The 17,427-nt window shown below is 35.9% G+C and overlaps 3 protein-coding genes and 1 pseudogene across 3 annotated transcripts; 2 read left to right on the forward strand and 2 right to left on the reverse strand.

Annotated features, from left to right (window-relative positions):
• The first annotated feature begins 1,011 nt into the window (after positions 1-1,011).
• On the forward strand, positions 1,012-3,742 carry LOC125212438 (uncharacterized). Its single transcript, XM_048112609.2, has 10 exons — positions 1,012-1,228; positions 1,718-1,813; positions 1,966-2,040; positions 2,173-2,241; positions 2,412-2,488; positions 2,611-2,699; positions 2,830-2,959; positions 3,066-3,156; positions 3,261-3,326; positions 3,425-3,742. The coding sequence occupies exons 1-10, from the start codon at positions 1,082-1,084 to the stop codon at positions 3,542-3,544; spliced, it is 960 nt and encodes a 319-aa protein (XP_047968566.1). The 5' UTR covers positions 1,012-1,081; the 3' UTR covers positions 3,545-3,742.
• A 2,165-nt stretch (positions 3,743-5,907) lies between these two features.
• On the forward strand, positions 5,908-6,526 carry LOC125216371 (monothiol glutaredoxin-S1 pseudogene; annotated as a pseudogene).
• Positions 6,527-7,485: 959 nt separating this feature from the next.
• On the reverse strand, positions 7,486-8,491 carry LOC125209925 (MIZU-KUSSEI-like protein (Protein of unknown function, DUF617)). The gene has a single exon (XM_048109502.2). The coding sequence runs from the start codon at positions 8,295-8,297 to the stop codon at positions 7,599-7,601; it is 699 nt and encodes a 232-aa protein (XP_047965459.1). The 5' UTR covers positions 8,298-8,491; the 3' UTR covers positions 7,486-7,598.
• A 2,874-nt stretch (positions 8,492-11,365) lies between these two features.
• Positions 11,366-12,102, reverse strand: LOC125210469 (uncharacterized). Its single transcript, XM_048110020.2, has one exon. It carries the CDS (start codon positions 12,073-12,075, stop codon positions 11,443-11,445), a length of 633 nt encoding a protein of 210 aa, XP_047965977.1. The 5' UTR covers positions 12,076-12,102; the 3' UTR covers positions 11,366-11,442.
• Between the last annotated feature and the right edge of the window lie 5,325 nt (positions 12,103-17,427).

Here is a 17,427-nt window from a genome sequence, read left to right on the forward strand (position 1 = left end):
TTCGCAAGACACCATTGAATATATTAGCAACGATAGCAAGAATGCAAAAGTTTCTTTGCACCTCCTTGAATAAACGGGAGCAGTACTGATGCGTCCCAGCACATGATGCCGACGACGCCGAAAACATTGGCTGTTTTGGAATGATTTGAAATTGGCATAGTACTTATAAAACATACTAAGGTGCGAAACTATCATTTTATTATTCTTTGGAATTTTAAAAAATTCCAAAATATTTTTTTTTATTTCATCTTAAGTCTCGAGGTCTGTAAACCACTTATAAACATTGTAATGCATCATTTTTCATTTTGTCTTAATCATAATTTATATATTTACTATTCAAGAAACTATAGTTTCTGTGTTTTCCATATCAGTTCAGTCATTCTTATTTCACGTTTGCCTCAATAAAGTGGTCATGTTTTGTAGTACAATTTCTCTATCCTCCATGAATCCCTAGGATTTCATGAAATGATTTATATACATGCACATGCAAATTGGGCTTCTAGCCCGGTTATGTAGATCTATGTTTGTTTATACTCCCTCCATCCTAATATATTAAACCCACATCTTTTGAGCACAGGAATATAGGAGGTGGTGTTTCGTGGTGTGGAGTTGATAGTAAAGTAAATTTTTACCATAAATAGAAATGACTCAAATATGTTAGGACATCCCAAAATGATATACGAATCTAATATCTTAGGACAGAGGGAGTATATTTTTTCCGTCTTATTATGTGATGCGTAACTTTTTTGGGACGTCACATTTTTTTATGACAAAAAAATAATATTTTATATTTCTATTACTCTATTATTTCTCCTACCTTCTATCTCTATATTACTTACTCCTATTTTAGTCTCTGTTCATTTAATCACTAAACACACTTACCTAAAAATTTGTGCCCAAAATAAATGGGACGGAGGGATTACACGAATGAAAATTAAATTTTTAGTTAATGTGATAAATATGAATTTGATAGAAGTGATGTAAATTACGCCAACGGTACAGCAAACTGGCGCCAAGGCTTATCTGTTAGTATAACTGGATTTGATTTGAGTGATACAGAGAGAGAGAGAGAGCAGCAGCCATGTCCCATTCTCTCTCATCCTTCGCAATCTCTCTCTACAAATTCAATCCGGAATCGCTGTCCAGATCCGGTCGATTTCTATTCCGAGCTTCCTCCTCAACTGCTCCTGGCATCGATTTTTCCTCTCTCGAATCCGCCATTGCTAAGGTTCCTTTCCTTTTCCTTCTCTGTTGCCTTTTGATAACACACACTGATTCCAATTTGTGTATGGGCTGGTTGATTGCTGGAATCTCCAATTTCAAATTCTTTGATTTCTCGAAAAGCATTTTGCCTTTACGTCTAGGTTTAAGTGCCAAGCGTTTACACACATTACTCGAATTCAAACTTAGTAGATTGAAATTAGTAGTAATTGAAAGTTGATGATAGGTTAGTAGAAAGGTAATGGACAAAATTATTGTTTAGGCGATATAAAAAATGTTAATTAAATTATGAAATCAATATCTGTGGATCAATAGTCATATAGAGATTGATTGTACTGGCAGATTTTCGTTTTCAATGATTGAGCAATGTGTTTATGATACTCTTCCTAACATTTACAGAACAACATTGAAAGGCCAAGGTGAAAAATTTCTGTGTGAGTTTATACATGTATGGCTTATTGAATATTTTGTAATATAATGGTGTGGTTCATGGCAGAAAGATAGTGATGGAGTGAGAGAGGCACTTGATCAGTTGAGGGAAGTCGGTTGGGCCAAAAAATGGAGTTCTCAGCCATATATATCGCGTCGTACAGTGAGTCTCTAACACCAACCTCACTAATTGGTTTTGATTTTCCTGCTTAAAAATAGCATAGGGACGAGCAAATTGATGGTCGGACTATTGATGGCATTGTTAATGTTCATATCATGGACAAGAGTTTTACCGGCTTAACATTTTCATTATAGACATCTCTGCGCGAGTTGACAACTTTAGGACTGAAGAATGCAGAAAATCTTGCCATACCTAGCACCAGAAACGACGTAAGTTCAATGGAACTTGTGCCTTGTTCTGTTTTTTGAAGTATAACCATTTAATTGGTTTCTGTCTCAATTATCAAAGCTCGGAATGGACTTTCTACATGTATCTTGAGTTGATTTTGTTCAGTGATGCAGGCGGCTTTTCTCTTTACTGTCGTTGGTACAACTGGATTTTTGGGTATTCTTGCTGGCCAGCTTCCTGGGGTAGCTTCTACTAACCTTCCCATACAACTAATATTTTTGTTCATTTTTCGTTTGTGTTTCTCGGGTATGGCATGATCTGCTGATCATATGCGTAGGAGATTAAACATTTTAATCATAACTTTGAGGTTTGTTGACATTTTTGGTATGCAACTGACTCACTTGATTCTTAGGATTGGGGCTTCTTTGTGCCATACTTGGTCGGGAGCATTTCTTTGGTAGTTCTTGCGATAGGGAGTATCTCCCCGGGGTAGGTAGTCGAACATCTTGCTATTTCACAAGATTATACAGATCATATTAAACTGTGAAATGAAGAAGCTTTGCGAAAGGTTTTGCCAAGTCTTTACTTTCATCTTCGTCGTGTTTACATAGGCTGCTTCAGGCTGCAATCGGAGGATTTTCTTCGTTCTTCCCAGATTACAAGGAGAGGATTGCTAGACATGAAGCAGCTCATTTCTTAGGTAACAAACATTTTGCTGAATCCAAAAATTCGTAGACACGACACACAAACATACAGAGACATTGACAGCATTCGCATTTATGAGTTCAGCTGTGACTTCATCGATTTAAGACGGGCTTTCGTATGTGCAGTTGCATACTTACTCGGTCTTCCCATCCTCGGGTATTCTCTGGACATCGGGAAAGAGAATGTCAATCTCATCAATGAGAAGCTTGAAAAGCTCATTTACAGTGGACAGCTCGATGCCAAGGAACTAGACAGGTAACCTATTTTCTACATTCCTCTACTCATTTCTGATGTCTTATTTCTCAAACCTATCATGTTTAAAACTTGACAAGAATCTACATTTTGTTCCACTCCTCTTAAGGTTGGCCGTAGTAGCAATGGCCGGACTGGCTGCAGAAGGTCTGCAATACGACAAAGTGGTCGGACAGTCAGCTGATCTTTTCTCCCTGCAGGTTCGACACCACCACACAAAACAAAAGATACAAACGAATCACACTACGCCAAAATCTACCTAACGCATTTTCAATGGTCTGTTTTTTGGTTTTTGCTCCGGCAGAGATTTATAAACAGGACTAAACCACCGCTGAGCCGAGATCAACAGCAAAACCTCACCCGATGGGCGGTAATGTCCCCTCTTCATCGACACTTTATAACATATACGTTATAATTTCCCATTGAATTTCTCTCTTGAGTAGATTTAATTATATGAATATTGTGCAGGTTTTGTTTGCTGCGTCATTGATAAAAAACAATGGAGCTCTGCATGAAGCTCTGATGGCAGCAATGTCGAAAAACGCAACGGTTATTGAATGCATTGAAGCAATTGAGAAGGCTGGCTGAGTGAATTCAGCCATATATATGCATGAGTTTTTTTTTATCAAAGGCAAAAAATTTGGCTAATGTAAATATCATATGATCCAACTACAGTTTTGTCGGATCACGCGTGTCTGAACTGACCCGACCCGCACCCGGTTTCGTGTATCTTCTGTTTGGTGGTTGAAATGTCGATGGAATCGAATCTTGTTGGAAAATTCTTCATATCTTGCAAATTTGCCGTCCAATTCTTGAAGGTAAGAAGATATGCTGTCAATTGATTTTATAAATTCCGTACAAGGGAATATATCTCTTTCATCGCATATGTCTCTTCACAACCCCAAAGGTCAAGGAAATTTGTTTGAGATGATCTCACACATAATTTTTTTTTTAAAAATAGTAACAATAAAAAAAAATTCATTTGCGTTAACATTTCACGAAAATAATGAACTACTCAAATAAAAAAAGCTAAAACAATTATGAATGTGTTATATAAACTACACATGCATTTGAAGTAAAAATAAATATTGGTATCACAAAACTAATTTGGAAAATTTGAAAGAGTCATATTAGTAGTATAAAGTACGTACGCACGGAAATGCTATTTCTTGTTTTTCGATTTGCCAAGAGTCATATTTGAAAGAATATAATGAGAGTCATTTCATTTTCCGAATTTTCTGTGTTTATTCGAGTATAAATTTCATTGGATGTCAACAAAATAAGATAAACCTTAGCAGCACACTTTTTCGATCTGTTTGTTTTTACTTTTGTAGTTGCTTCTTAGTATCGAATGATAAGGGATATAAGTATCTATTAAATTTAAATCAAATATATAGTAGTAGTATATTCACTAAAAAAAACTTAAAAAACTTAATCTTTAAGAATACAAGAATTAAGACGCAATTATTTTCATTGAAATTTTTTTAAATTAATATCATATGATGCAAAAAAAGCATCACTAAATTAAAGACAAATTAATTTAATCTTTTTTTTTTTTTGGACGTTTTCATTTGTGTCCTCTAATTTTAGTTGGGTCATCAACAATAACGATATTTTTTAAAGTATTGATGATATATTTGGAAACACAAATTAATATGTTTAATTGTATTAAAAAAAGTCCTTAATGGGTTTTTTGTTTTGTTGTACTCCATCTGTCCCTGAAAATTTGTCACATATTTTTTTTTCGTTCGTCTCTAAAAATTTGTCACCTATCACTTTTACCATTTTTGGTAGTGGACCCTACATTCCACTAACTCTTTTACACTCACATTTTATTATAAAACTAATATATAAAAGTAGGACCCACATGCCACTAATTTTTTTAACTCACTTTCTATCACGTTTCTTAAAACCCGTGCTCGGTCAAATGGTGATGAATTATTAGGGACGGAGGGAGTAGTTAATTAATGTATTGTATCCATTGAAAAATTGGCAGTATCAGCTGGTATTGTTCGATATCAAGACGTTTTGATGTTGAGTTCGGATGTTATTGCGGATATTGGATTTGATACTATCAAGTTGTGTTCAATTCAGCTACATATGTATTTTGTAATTAAAGGTTTATTCCCCAGTGTGGTGGACTTTTATTTTGGTTAATATGTTCTAGTACACTTGTTGCGTCTATTGTTTTGTTCAGTGATCGCAAAATTAAATTAAATATTATGATAATACATGGTTTATGATTTAAAGACTCGTTTTGATTCAATATGAGATATTATAAAAATGTTTAACTTTATGAAAAGATTAGTGGAACGCATTCTATTTTTATACAGTGGAGTATTAATTTTATAAATAGTGATTTAGTAGAATGTGAGTTCACTATTTGCTAAAAATTGAAAAAAAAAAATTTGTAAATTGCAGACGTCCCAAAATAGAAAACTAAGTCATTATTTCATGAACAGATAAAGTAATAAATTCATGATATATCACCGCTAAAAAAACTCATGAACGATCCCAATTAAATATATTAATGCATATAGTTTATTAATGGAATGCAGCATACATAGCATGTACGTTTAAAACCTAGAAACATGAATTATAAGAATTTAATTCTATTCCAAAGCTAATGACATTTTTCACAACTTATTTTTTCCTAATCATAATGCAATTTTGGGACAAGACATAAAAACATTATTCTCAACGAGAGGGTCTTGTTCAATATTAAGGACACGTGTCGTAATCAATAACAAAAGCAGAAAAAGTGATAAAATATTCCAAAGAATAGGAAAAAGGAAATTTTATCTCATGTGCTATCTCAAAACAAATCCAACTTTATCATGTAAAGATATCAAAGGGAAAAATCGCAGCATATTTCATGAATTCTCTGGATTGGACATCAACTTTTTAAATCTTTATCTCTTCCTCTATATATATAGCACCCTAAGCAACATCAAATGTAGCTCAACTTCAAATCAAACTTCAAATACATTATAAAAGGTGTTATTTTGCAAGAAATGGATACCATTGTTAAGTTGGGAAGTGAAAGTCCAGTGGTGATATTCAGCAAGAGCAATTGCTGCATGTCGCATACGATTGATACGTTGATACGTGGCTACGGGGCGAACCCTAGGGTTTATGAGCTCGACCGGATGGATGAGGGGGAAAAAATGGAAAAGGAATTGGTGGCATTGGGGTGCAATCCCAGCGTGCCGGCTGTGTTCATAAACAAGGAGTTCGTAGGTGGCTCGAATGAGGTCATGAGCCTCAAAATTAGAGGCAAGCTCAAGCCCTTGCTCATCAAGGCCAATGCTATTTGGGTATAGATGGAAGTAATTAGGGTAAGAGAGTAGTTAATAAAAGAATACATAAGTTAAATTTTGAGCATCTTTATATATCATGTTATAGAGTTAGTGTGTGAGGCCCTTGTCCATTTAACATGAGTAGATATCTGTGTGGTTCATATGTAGACACAAAGATGTATGAAGTGGGTTATTAATAGATCATTTACTATGTCTCTCTTTTTAATTTGTAACTATGGATATATGTGACAACAGCTTTTTGATTGTTATATGATCTTTTATTCACATGTATGATATTTATATACTCCCTCGGTCCCAAGATAAGTGACCTACTTCTTTTGGGCACCGGGTTTAAGGAATGGTATTTAAATAAGTTAAAGTGGAGATAGTAAAGTATGAGAGAGAGAAAAGTAGAGGAGAGAAGAGAGAATAAAGTAGGTGGAGAATAAAGTAAGAGAGATGACTTTTTGCTAAAAATGGAAATAGGTCACTTATAGTGGGACACCCTAAAAAGGAATACTAGTCACTTATCTTGGAACGGAGGGAGTATAACCATACGTTAAATATATCTCATGAGCAGAGTTTAAAGTGCAAATCCTATATCGTATAGGATGCTACTACTATTCCGTGGTATCATAAAATACGAGGAATGACGCCACAATTTATTTGATATATGACAATGGTTGAAGTAGCAATATTTAAATATGACGAATTTATATATGACATATATTTAAGAGTACTTAATTAATTAATACCAAAACTGATGCCATAAACGATTTCATATAGCATGACATTTGATGAAGTGTGACAATTAAAGAAAATGTTTCGAATTGTAACGTTAGAAGTTGTGGACTCTTCTCATGATCATACACTATTTATGTAGTCCTAGTATCAATCGGAATTAAGATGATCATAAGAAGGCTAAGCTCAAAACATAGCTCGGAGAGGCCCACTACCATAAACAAAGAAGTAGAAATTGCCTTACAAAAAATCAATTTTTATTATTACGAGTATGTTTTTTCATTAAGAAGTGTCTCTTAATATACCATTTACCTAATTATAGATATATGTAAAATTCGGTATTCCGAAAATTAATTAATTTCATCTTGCATGAATGGGAAATAAAAGGAAAACGTGTACGTCTTATTGATTAGATAAAATTTTATTTTCTTGAATTTCAAAATCCTACTATTTTGAGTTCCAAAAAAAGTAAAGTAAAAAACAAAAAAGTGTAAAGATATTTAAAGGTAGTATATAAAGAATAATTAACCTTAAGATACCAAACTATACACATTAATGAATTATTGATGAATTGGTATGCAATGTATATGTATAGATCATGATCATCCAAGCCTGACAAAGAAGATACTAAGCTCGGGCCCCGTATTCCCATCCGGGCTGACCATGTACAGCGTCTCCGAGTCCTTGGACCCAACAACCCGTTCGAAATGGGCCCTCATGTAGGCCATCTCCCCGTCGGGCCCCTCCTCCTGGGAGCGGCCCGGCAGGACCCCGGCCCCCATGGAGACCGCCCTGAGGAGCTCCATCACCTGGAGGTCCTCATCCGCGGCCTCCCTCTTAACGGCATAACCGCTCTTCTTCCCGTTGCAGAACATCGTCCACAGCGGCTCCTCCAGCAGCTCGTCCTCGTCCGCTCTCGTCCGCTTCTCGCACTCCAGCGCGATCCTCACCATCCCGGCCCCCATCTCCCTCTGCAGCGCCTGCGTCTGCATCGCCAGCTCCACCACCGCCGTCGGCAGCGTCTGCGGGTTCTCCTGGATGGAGAAGACCACGCGCCCCTTCCGGTACCCGAACAGCGTCCCCGTCACGCGGCTCCCGCCCGTGATCCGCAGGTCCGGGAGCCCCGCGCCGCTCCCCGGCCCCAGGGCCGGGAAGCGGCACGCGGGGACGATGATTGGGAACGAGCGGAAGACGTTGCGGAAGACGCGGAGGACTCGGCCGGGCTTGCTTTTCTTCTTGCCCGAGGGCTGCAGGAGCGAGATCAGCGGCGGCGGCGGCGGCGGCGCGGTGGGGTCCTCCATGGATCAGCGAGATGGGGATGCCATATGACTTGGAGAATGAGGGAAGTTTGGGAGAATGAATTTGGATTTTGGGTGTTTTTATGTTACCATCAATTAATATGTTCCATTCTAAATGCACATAGGAATGTTTACATTACGTGTGGGATAGTGAAGTAATACACGTGACTTGGGAAAAACATACGAGAATAGGAAATGAAGTAATGTTTGGAAGGGAATGATTTTGAGGAAGGAGTCTTCCAATGTATTCGGATCAACAAACTATATATGGGAAGACTAGTACTACTACTATATATATTTATGATTTCATGTGTTTTCATGGTTGGGATTAATGATCCCATTTTTTATTGCAACGAGTAATGATGATATGATCATAGGCTAAAAATAACACATGAGTTCCAACTAGTATATGCTAGGAAAATATATTCAACCCAAGTGATTCACATTATACTCCCTCATTGTCCGGATATGACTCGGTGCGAATTTTATGAAATGTGAAGAAAAATGGGTTGAAAAAGTAAGTGAAATGTAGGTCTCACATTTATATACTCCCTCCGTCCCGCTTTAGCAGTCCCATTGACTTTTCTGCACTCATTTTGTAAAAAAGATAATAAATAATTAAAGTGGAGAAATAATAAAGTAAAAAAGAGAATAACATAGAGAAGAGTCTTATCTACATTATTCTCTTTTTTACTTTATTATTTCTCCACTTTAACTATTTATTATCATTTTTACAAAACGAGTGCAGAAAAGTCAATGGGACTGCTAAAGCGGGACGGAGGGAATATTAGTTTTATAATAGAATGTGAGTGTAATGAGTTAATGTAATGTGGGTCCATTTACCATAAATAGGAAAAAAAATGGAATAACATTTAGCGGACGGACCGAAATAACAAAACTGGACAATATTTCACGAACGAATAAAGTAATAAATAGAACCAAATCCAAATTGTATTGCAGTAACACTCCCATATTTCCAAAAACAGGCACTATTTTTATTTTCGTGCGTACAATAGTTCATTTCTATTTTTGATATTTTTTTCTATTTAATAAGGCAGAACCTGTTGCTCACTAAAAATACTTCATTTACTTTTTAGTTAGCCCATTTCGCCCTCTTATCGCTGATCTCTGTAAGTCATAACTAAAATTTTCTTTTTACAATACAAAAGAGTTTTTCATTAAATCCAATGGTATTAGGTAATTATATAAAAGTTCTTTTCACATATTATGGAAACTTGAATCTGATTGATTTTAATTAGATTTTGTAGGACATAGATAGTCAAATTTTATATTAGGTCGATTGGATAATGACACGATAATTTATCAATGGGTTGTAGCGCAGTTGACAGCACGGAACTGTGGTGATCTTGAGGTCTTAGGTTCAAATCCCGCCACTCACTAGGAGACTTTCGGCCTTTATCCGTAACTCCAATCGAGCATGATTAGTCGGATTCCGCGGTACACCTATAATCAAACAAAAAAAAAGACACAATAATTTTGGAATGAGTTTAGGTCGGGTTCAGATAACCCATTAATAATTAACATTATTATTATAATTTCTTATTTTCTCTTTTATTACTTCATTAGAGTTTAAATTAAGTTATTGTATCAGATTCATGCCATTATTGTATCAGGGTTCGTATTGTTGCCTTATTATCACGTCATGTTAACATAAATCTGATTGTATCGCTAACTTGTGTTTGGATTTGAATATAGCAGGTAGAGTTCATGTTTGGATTTAGGGTTTTCTTAACCGATTGGTTGTTATAAGCTGATTCGATAACAACTCAATTCGCACGATTTATCCGCCTAAAACGATACATTCTCGTGAGAGACAAAAGTTAAATAGTAGTATAATTTGGTCCAATAACGTGCACTATTCCTACTTATGACAATTTTAGTAGTAACTCAATGCTCTTAGTCAGTGGATGACAATTACTAGCCTCCCGAACTAGTTATGTTCAAGAATGGAAATGATCACCTAAAGTATATCTATATATTTGAATCTTCCTGCATTCATTCTTAAATCTAGACGATTTCTTATTCGTTGGCTATTATAAAGTCATGACAAGCCGCTATAGTCATGACAAGCCGCTATGGTGGAATATAAAATCGACTAATGAATACTTCATCTATCCTAAAAAGTTTGTCACATTTTTCCATTTCTGAATGTTTCATAAAATTTGTCACATTTCACTTTTTATTATAAAACTAATAGTACTTCCTCTGTCTCAATGAAGATGGTCACTTTTCTTTTAAGTTAGATGACTCATTACTAAAAGTAAAAATATCTTTATTTTCACTTTATTCCCTCTTTCTTACTTTACTTTCTCCATTTAACACACAAAATAAAGTTATGTAAAATCTCGTATTATCTAAAGTAAAGGTTATCTTCTTTGGGGCAGAGGAAATATCTCGTAAAATCCCATGCCATTATCTAAATATGTCATCTATTATAGAACAGAAGGGAGTAGTACTTCTTCAAAATGTGAATTCATCTTAATATGAAACCTCGTTGAATATAAAATCAGCATTCTCCCGTTCAATTACGGTTGAATTAAATTAATTAGTTTCTGTTTTATTAGGATTGAATTAAATTAATTGGTTTAAGTAGTTTTGATACGCCAGTATGGCCACCCCGAAAAGACAAACAAATATGGTTTTCTGTTTTCACATAATGTCGTTGCACCCATTAATTAATTATACCAAGAGTACAACTCTTGTTTAACTCTTGTTTGACACACTTGCTAGTTTTAATTTATATGTATAGTTTGATTCTAATATATTAAAAAATTATTATTTTATAAAATTTATAAAATTTAAAGTTTGATTTGTTATTTTATTAATTTATTTAAATTAAGAAAAGGAGCTAATCAAATTTTAATTTTTATAAATATTATGAAATTAAATATTTCAATAACACTTTTTAATATATTTAAATCAAATTAAATATATAATTCGTTAGTCATATCAACTTTGTTCGCATATTTGTGAAATCATTAGGTGTTCGCATGAGATAAAGATAATAAAATTTCAACAAAATTAAAACAACTTAAAATCACAAAATTCATAACTGCAATTATAATCTTTAATATAATTTTTTGATAAATTTTAATGGTAGAGGCTTAAGCTCCTCGACCGCCTCGCCCTAGTCGGCCGTGGCCGTGGGCATCTCGAACTGGCAAAGCGGACAGTAATGACTCTTCCCGAGCCAGCCCTGAATGCACTCGGTGTGAAACACATTCCAACAGCACGGCATCTTCAGCTTCTCATCCACGTCAGCATCCAACTCATCATCCAAGCAGATGCAGCACCACCCGAGATCCTCCTCATCGTTGCACTTCACCAGCCGCCGCAGCGCCGCCGGAGCCGCCGGCCTGTCGTTCCAGATCCCGACCCGTATCTCCATGTCCACGTCCAACCGGAAGAACGCTCCGATCTCCTCCGCCCGCCGCTGCTGGAAAACCCTCCGCACGTGCCGCCACGCGAACCTGATCGCGCGGCCGATCTCGTGGCCGCGGAGGCGCTCGCGGAGCTCCTCTCCGAGCGCCTCCTCCACGAAGTCGTACGACAGGTTGCCGCGGACGGCGGCGAAGACGGTCTCGATGTCCGGGTGATTTTCGGCGGTAGGAGTAGGGTGTAGAATTGCGGCGGTTGCGGAGTACCGAATGTGGTGGTATTGGGTGCGGAAGAAGAGGTAGAATCGGATCTGGTGATGAGGGAGATTGGTGCGGCAGAGACCGTGTTGGGATGTCACTTTGAACATCACGCTGCGCTCCATGTTTCAGCAAATTCAATTGGAAAATTTTGGGGGAAATGGGTGATGTTTTAGGGTTTATTTATAGATGTAAAGTTAGCATTAGGAAACATTACAGTTGGATTAATTACTACGCGTCGATTTTTTTTATAATCGTTTTAATTTGGGGTAATTTTCCATGTATACAACTATCTTTCACTGTATAAAATTGAAAATTTTAATACATTCATGATGATTAATTAGTTTATAGTATAGCACATAGATTAAATTTCTTAATTAAATAACTACAGATTTAGGAAAGTATGCTTTATGTATCTTAAAGCTGCATAACTGTAGCTAGATCAAAACTAAATAGTGGATTCATCACAATATTTAATCATCCAACTAATTAAGTATGATTATTTTGATTTATTTATAATAAAAAATAAACTAAAACCATAATAGTTATTCAAAACCAACTATTTCATTGTTGAATGGAATAATAATGAAATTATATACGGAGTATTATAAACTATAAATACTATTTGCAAATATACTTAATTAATTAGTGTTTTCACTCGACTAATTAAATATTATTACGTCGATTTTATTGAATATTGTACATTTTGAGTCGAAAATTATGAAATGAATATAAAACAATAGAACATAAATTAAAACAATAACAATCATATATATTAAAACTTGTATCGTTCCAAAAATATCTATTTTTATAAGAAAATGTTATGTTGTCATTATAGAATTGAAAAAAATGAGAGAATGGATTAATGGAGAGTGGAGATGGATTCTTCATTGGATTTGTGAATCACATAAGGTTGAAGGAAAATACGAGAGATGTGAAAGTGTGGTCATACGACAAGTCAGTTTCATTCTCGGTCTGTAACTTAGTTTTGCAGGTTACCATGCTTATGGAGTGTGTGAATCTTTTGAGCGAGCAGGGGCGACTTGCATGGAGGAACCTCGCCCCTCCAAGGGCACAACTTCATACGTGGTTCATTCTTCAAGGTAGGCTGAATACCAGGGAGAGACTTTTCAGATATAGAGCTAACAAAATCGAAGATGATCATTGCGCATTATGCAAGGATGAAGCGGAAACCATTGAGCACCTTTTCTTCAGTTGTAAGCTCAGTAGCATCTTTTGGTTTTTTTGCTGCGAAAGGTGGAACTTATCCACCTGTCTACCTAAGGAACCAAGAATGTGCTATCTTTCTTGGATGGGGGCTCCATTCCGACAGTTTGATAGAAATTGTGGATGTCAATGTTCTTTGTTGTCTCGTGGTCTATTTGGGATATAAGAAACAAGGTCGTGTTTCATGATTTCAAGCCTAATTGGGATTTCGCAAGGCGAGGCTCTTCTGGCGGCTTGGTCCGTGGATACGCGGATGGTATTGGGACTTTCCATTCTCTCCCAAACATGTAATGGGACAATCTACACAGCATCAGAGGATGGGTTGAACCGAAGAGTGCATGGAAAAGAAATTTCATTTTCTCACAGAGAGTGGCACGGAGTGGAAGGCGCATTGAGAGCTAGACTACGATGTCCACATGGGGTTAGTTTTCTTCCTTTTCCTTTTTTACAAGTGGTTTGCGGTTGTTGTGGGTTGTGGTGTTTGTGCTAGTGTAAGGTTGGCTAGGAGTTGTTTCTTTGTCTCCACTGTCTTTGCTTGGTGTGCGTAGTGCTCCAAGTGACTGTGGTTTGTTGTTTTGTTTTCTTTGTGTTTGTTTTCTCTCTCTCTGCTCGCCTCTAGCCGGGGGTTTGAGCATTTGGTGTATCTTATGCACGTATTGAAAAAAGAAAGCCCATGTTGCCCTATTATCGCTTATGTCTACATGTCATAATTAAAATTTTCTTTTTACGGTAGAAAGAATTTTTTCATTAAATCCAATAATATTGGGTAATTATATGAAAGTTCTTTTCACATATTACGGAAACTTGAATCTGATTGGTTTTAATTAGATTTTGTAGGACATAGATAGTCAAACTCTATTATTAATTACCTACTTTGTCTTTTATTATTTTATTAGGTTAAAATTAGGTTATCGTGTCAGGTTTACGCCATTATCGTGCCAGGGATCGTGTCGTTTTCTTGCCATCATGTCATGTCAACATGAATCGGATTGTGTCGGCTATCACTAGTGGTGTAATACCCCGCTCAAATTAACGTCATTAAACGTTTATAGAGTATATAATTATATTAAAGCAAGTAGTATTTTAAACTCCTATGTTTCGTTGTATTAAAATTCTTGATGAGTTTTAATTGATAGTTAAGCGCCAATGTAAAACTAATTTTGATCAAGGACTTTGATGTGCAAGAAGACACATGAAGCGATAAAATAATTGTCCATGTATATTTACAAATCAGATGGATATTAAATGCCCATTTACAAAATATAGTCATTTCTCTTCAAATGAGAAATGTACTAATTATACTTAATTTATGATGTTAAAAAAACGAGTTAAAGCTTCTTCACAAAGCTAGTATTCTATCTTCAGGAAACCCTAACTTCCTACAAACGATGGGACAAGTCAGAAACGACAGTGCAATAATAATACAGTAACAAAAATAACATATGAATAATGCGGCACTATTCACTGAAAACGACCCGAAGTCCTCACATATGTATATATGTTACGTTTTATAATTAATGTATATATGTGTGTGTGTGTGTGTGTGTGTGTGTGTGTGTGTGTGTGAAGGTGAATTATTTCTGCGAAATCTACATACGAGAATTGAACTCAAGGGAGACATATCCCTAAAATCATGAAGCGCATTGAGTTAAAAGATTTCATCAGCCATTCAATTATTTTCGTTTCACGCGGGTGTAGGCAGAAATTAGTATAAGGAAGGAGAGTTGTAAAGTGTTTAGTTTCATAACTTCTCCAACACATAGCTTTACTACACATACCAAAATCCAGTTTCACACTTCTTCGACGCACTCTCAGCTTTTTATTTTCTACCAAGATCCTACATACCTAAAATCTCTTTTCACCCAAAATTTTAAGCAAGTAGACAGAAAAAGTTTTTCACCTTTTCTAGCAAGTTTTCAAGCAAGCATTCTTCAAGAAGGAGAATTTCAAGCAGGAGCACATTTAAATAAATCTTTATCATTCTTTTGAGGTAATGATTCTCAACCCACAAGTTAAATCTTTTCAAGTTTTTATAAGTATGTCATGTTAGCATGAATTTATATAGAACATAGAATCACAACTAAACATGTTTTATAAACAATCTTTCAACTCTTTCTTTCAAATCCATGTATGAACCCACTTTATTCTATGCTGAGCCTAATTTACATACAACATATGCAAACTCTTAGAATCAATAAAATGATTAGAAAGTCGGAAAAACTCTTAAAATTTTTTCTCTTGGAAGATAAGCACCTTCGGTCAAAGTGAAGTTAGGAGAGTTGTTTACCTTCCTTTAAAATTTCAGAACGATCAGACAATGTTTGAACCTCAGATCGTGTACAAAACCAACGCTGGTACTGTAGAAAACGTCAGCCACTTCCGAAATTATTACTGGAAGATCTAACCGTTAAAATTTGATCTCCTTCGATAAGAATGATGCTTTATGAGTCTTCTTCCTTCGGTTAAGATTTCGGGACGATCGGATATTATTTGGACTCTCGATGGTGAAGAAATCCGGGGCTATATCTTGTTTGGCGAAAAAAGAAAAAAAAAAGGAGAGAGAGAGAGTTAGAAAAAAATGTTGAGCAGATGTCGCGTATAGTTCTGAGGATGGAAGCCTATGTTGACTTATTTAAGTACTTGGACTAATATTTTAGTTCCTTTGTCGTCGGGCCATTTCAAGCATATAATTGTTTAGGCCTATTATAGTAATTAAAGTAACAAAGCCCAAATCTTTTAATGTGCTCGTGGACTGGACAGTATAATTTAATTAGACCAAGATAATAACTATAGCTACAATTAAGTTTGAATTGAATGAATTAATTACTTGGGCTAAAGTTCCCTTGAATTAATATTATCGAGATCTTGCAAATTTTATTCAAGTTAAAATACTTGAATTTATCGAGTTAATTAATCTCTTGATTAAATAATGTCAATAATTAAATCTTTGGGTTTAATTAAAGTGAATGAGTTATGAAAGAGGGAAGGAAAATATGATGCATATCCTAAGAGCATATCATCCGCTATTGTTATTTCCTTGAAGCTAAATAGTTTATTATCTTTTATTGGACAATGTTCATTGCAAGGAATTTAAGTCCAAGTGAGTTAATATTGTTTTACGGAGTTCGGAAGCATACGAGGTGAACTTTTCTATCCTACATACAAATGTGGATTAAAAATATGAAGTATAGTTGAGATAATATTTATCTATCCAAATAATGTTGTCTTACCATAAAGGATGTTATTTTATGTAATGATGTCTATCTGTTTGGTTATACCGAATGTGCTATGCCAAATAAAGTAAGAAATCAAATTCGGGTTCCAGCAAGGGGAGAGTCCCTACTCGGACTAGTGTACACGTGGACCGTGTGTCATTGAGAGGGTTGGCCGGTCCGGTGCTCGTGGGTTCGGGTCCCAGCAAGGGGAGAGTCCCTACTCGGACTAGTGTACACGTGGACCGTGTGTCATCGAAAGGGTTGGTCGGTCCGGTGCTTGTGGAAAGTGGCCACTTTCCCGGCACATGAATGTTAAGGTGACCGAAGGAGAACACCATCTCTACGGCACAAGATGTTCAGATATGGCAAAGAACAGAAAGAACTTAGACTGTGCAGTCGAAAAATAATTTTTAGTAAGTTCGGGTCTTTTTAATAAAACCCCTGAATGTTACTGCGATAATGACTTGGCAATATTTTTAAATGTATTATTGTATTTTTCGGCAATGTGTTCACTGAGTATCTTTGTACTCAGTCCTGCACGTATTTCTAAATGTGCAGGTTGAGCTGTGATAGAGTGAAGGGTGCTAATTAAAACAGACCTACTTATATTTCAATTCAATGCTCTCGGAGGTTCGTGTCTTCATACATGGAACCGCGTTCAGTTCCTTCCACCGTGCATTGAAGCAATTGAAATCCTTTATGTCTCTAAAGACTCTGATAACTAGCCAGTATATTATATGGTCCCCGACTCGAGTCACTGTGATCGAGCCATTCTATTCATGTATTCACCGTTTATACTCTACTGACAGAAAGTTCAACCATTAAATCCTTCTTTTCGTACTCAATCCACATTCTTAATATCCACCCTAGTTACGGTATATCGAACCTTGTTATAATTAGCAAAGTTGGGTCTTGACAAGTGGTTTGTGTCATGTGTGAGTTGTGTTCGAATTTAAATGTAGCAGGTCGAGTTCATTTTCAGATTTGGGATTTTCTTAATAGGGTTGGTTGCTATAAGCTGACTCGATAACAACA

This window comes from Salvia hispanica, chromosome 3, assembly GCF_029641045.1.
Source record: "Salvia hispanica isolate PSC_SH4W2 chromosome 3, Shi_PSC_v1, whole genome shotgun sequence".
Lineage (NCBI taxonomy): Eukaryota > Viridiplantae > Streptophyta > Magnoliopsida > Lamiales > Lamiaceae > Salvia > Salvia hispanica.

Excerpts from the sequence above, each read along its gene's own strand:
- LOC125210469 (XM_048110020.2), bottom strand. The coding sequence starts at position 12,075 with ATGGAGCGCAGCGTGATGTTCAAAGTGACATCCCAACACGGTCTCTGC.
- LOC125212438 (XM_048112609.2), top strand. The coding sequence starts at position 1,082 with ATGTCCCATTCTCTCTCATCCTTCGCAATCTCTCTCTACAAATTCAAT. Across the intron at positions 1,814-1,965 it reads CATATATATCGCGTCGTACA|ACATCTCTGCGCGAGTTGAC; the intron begins GTGAGTCTCTAA and ends TTTTCATTATAG. Across the intron at positions 2,960-3,065 it reads GATGCCAAGGAACTAGACAG|GTTGGCCGTAGTAGCAATGG; the intron begins GTAACCTATTTT and ends ACTCCTCTTAAG.
- LOC125209925 (XM_048109502.2), bottom strand. The coding sequence starts at position 8,297 with ATGGAGGACCCCACCGCGCCGCCGCCGCCGCCGCCGCTGATCTCGCTC.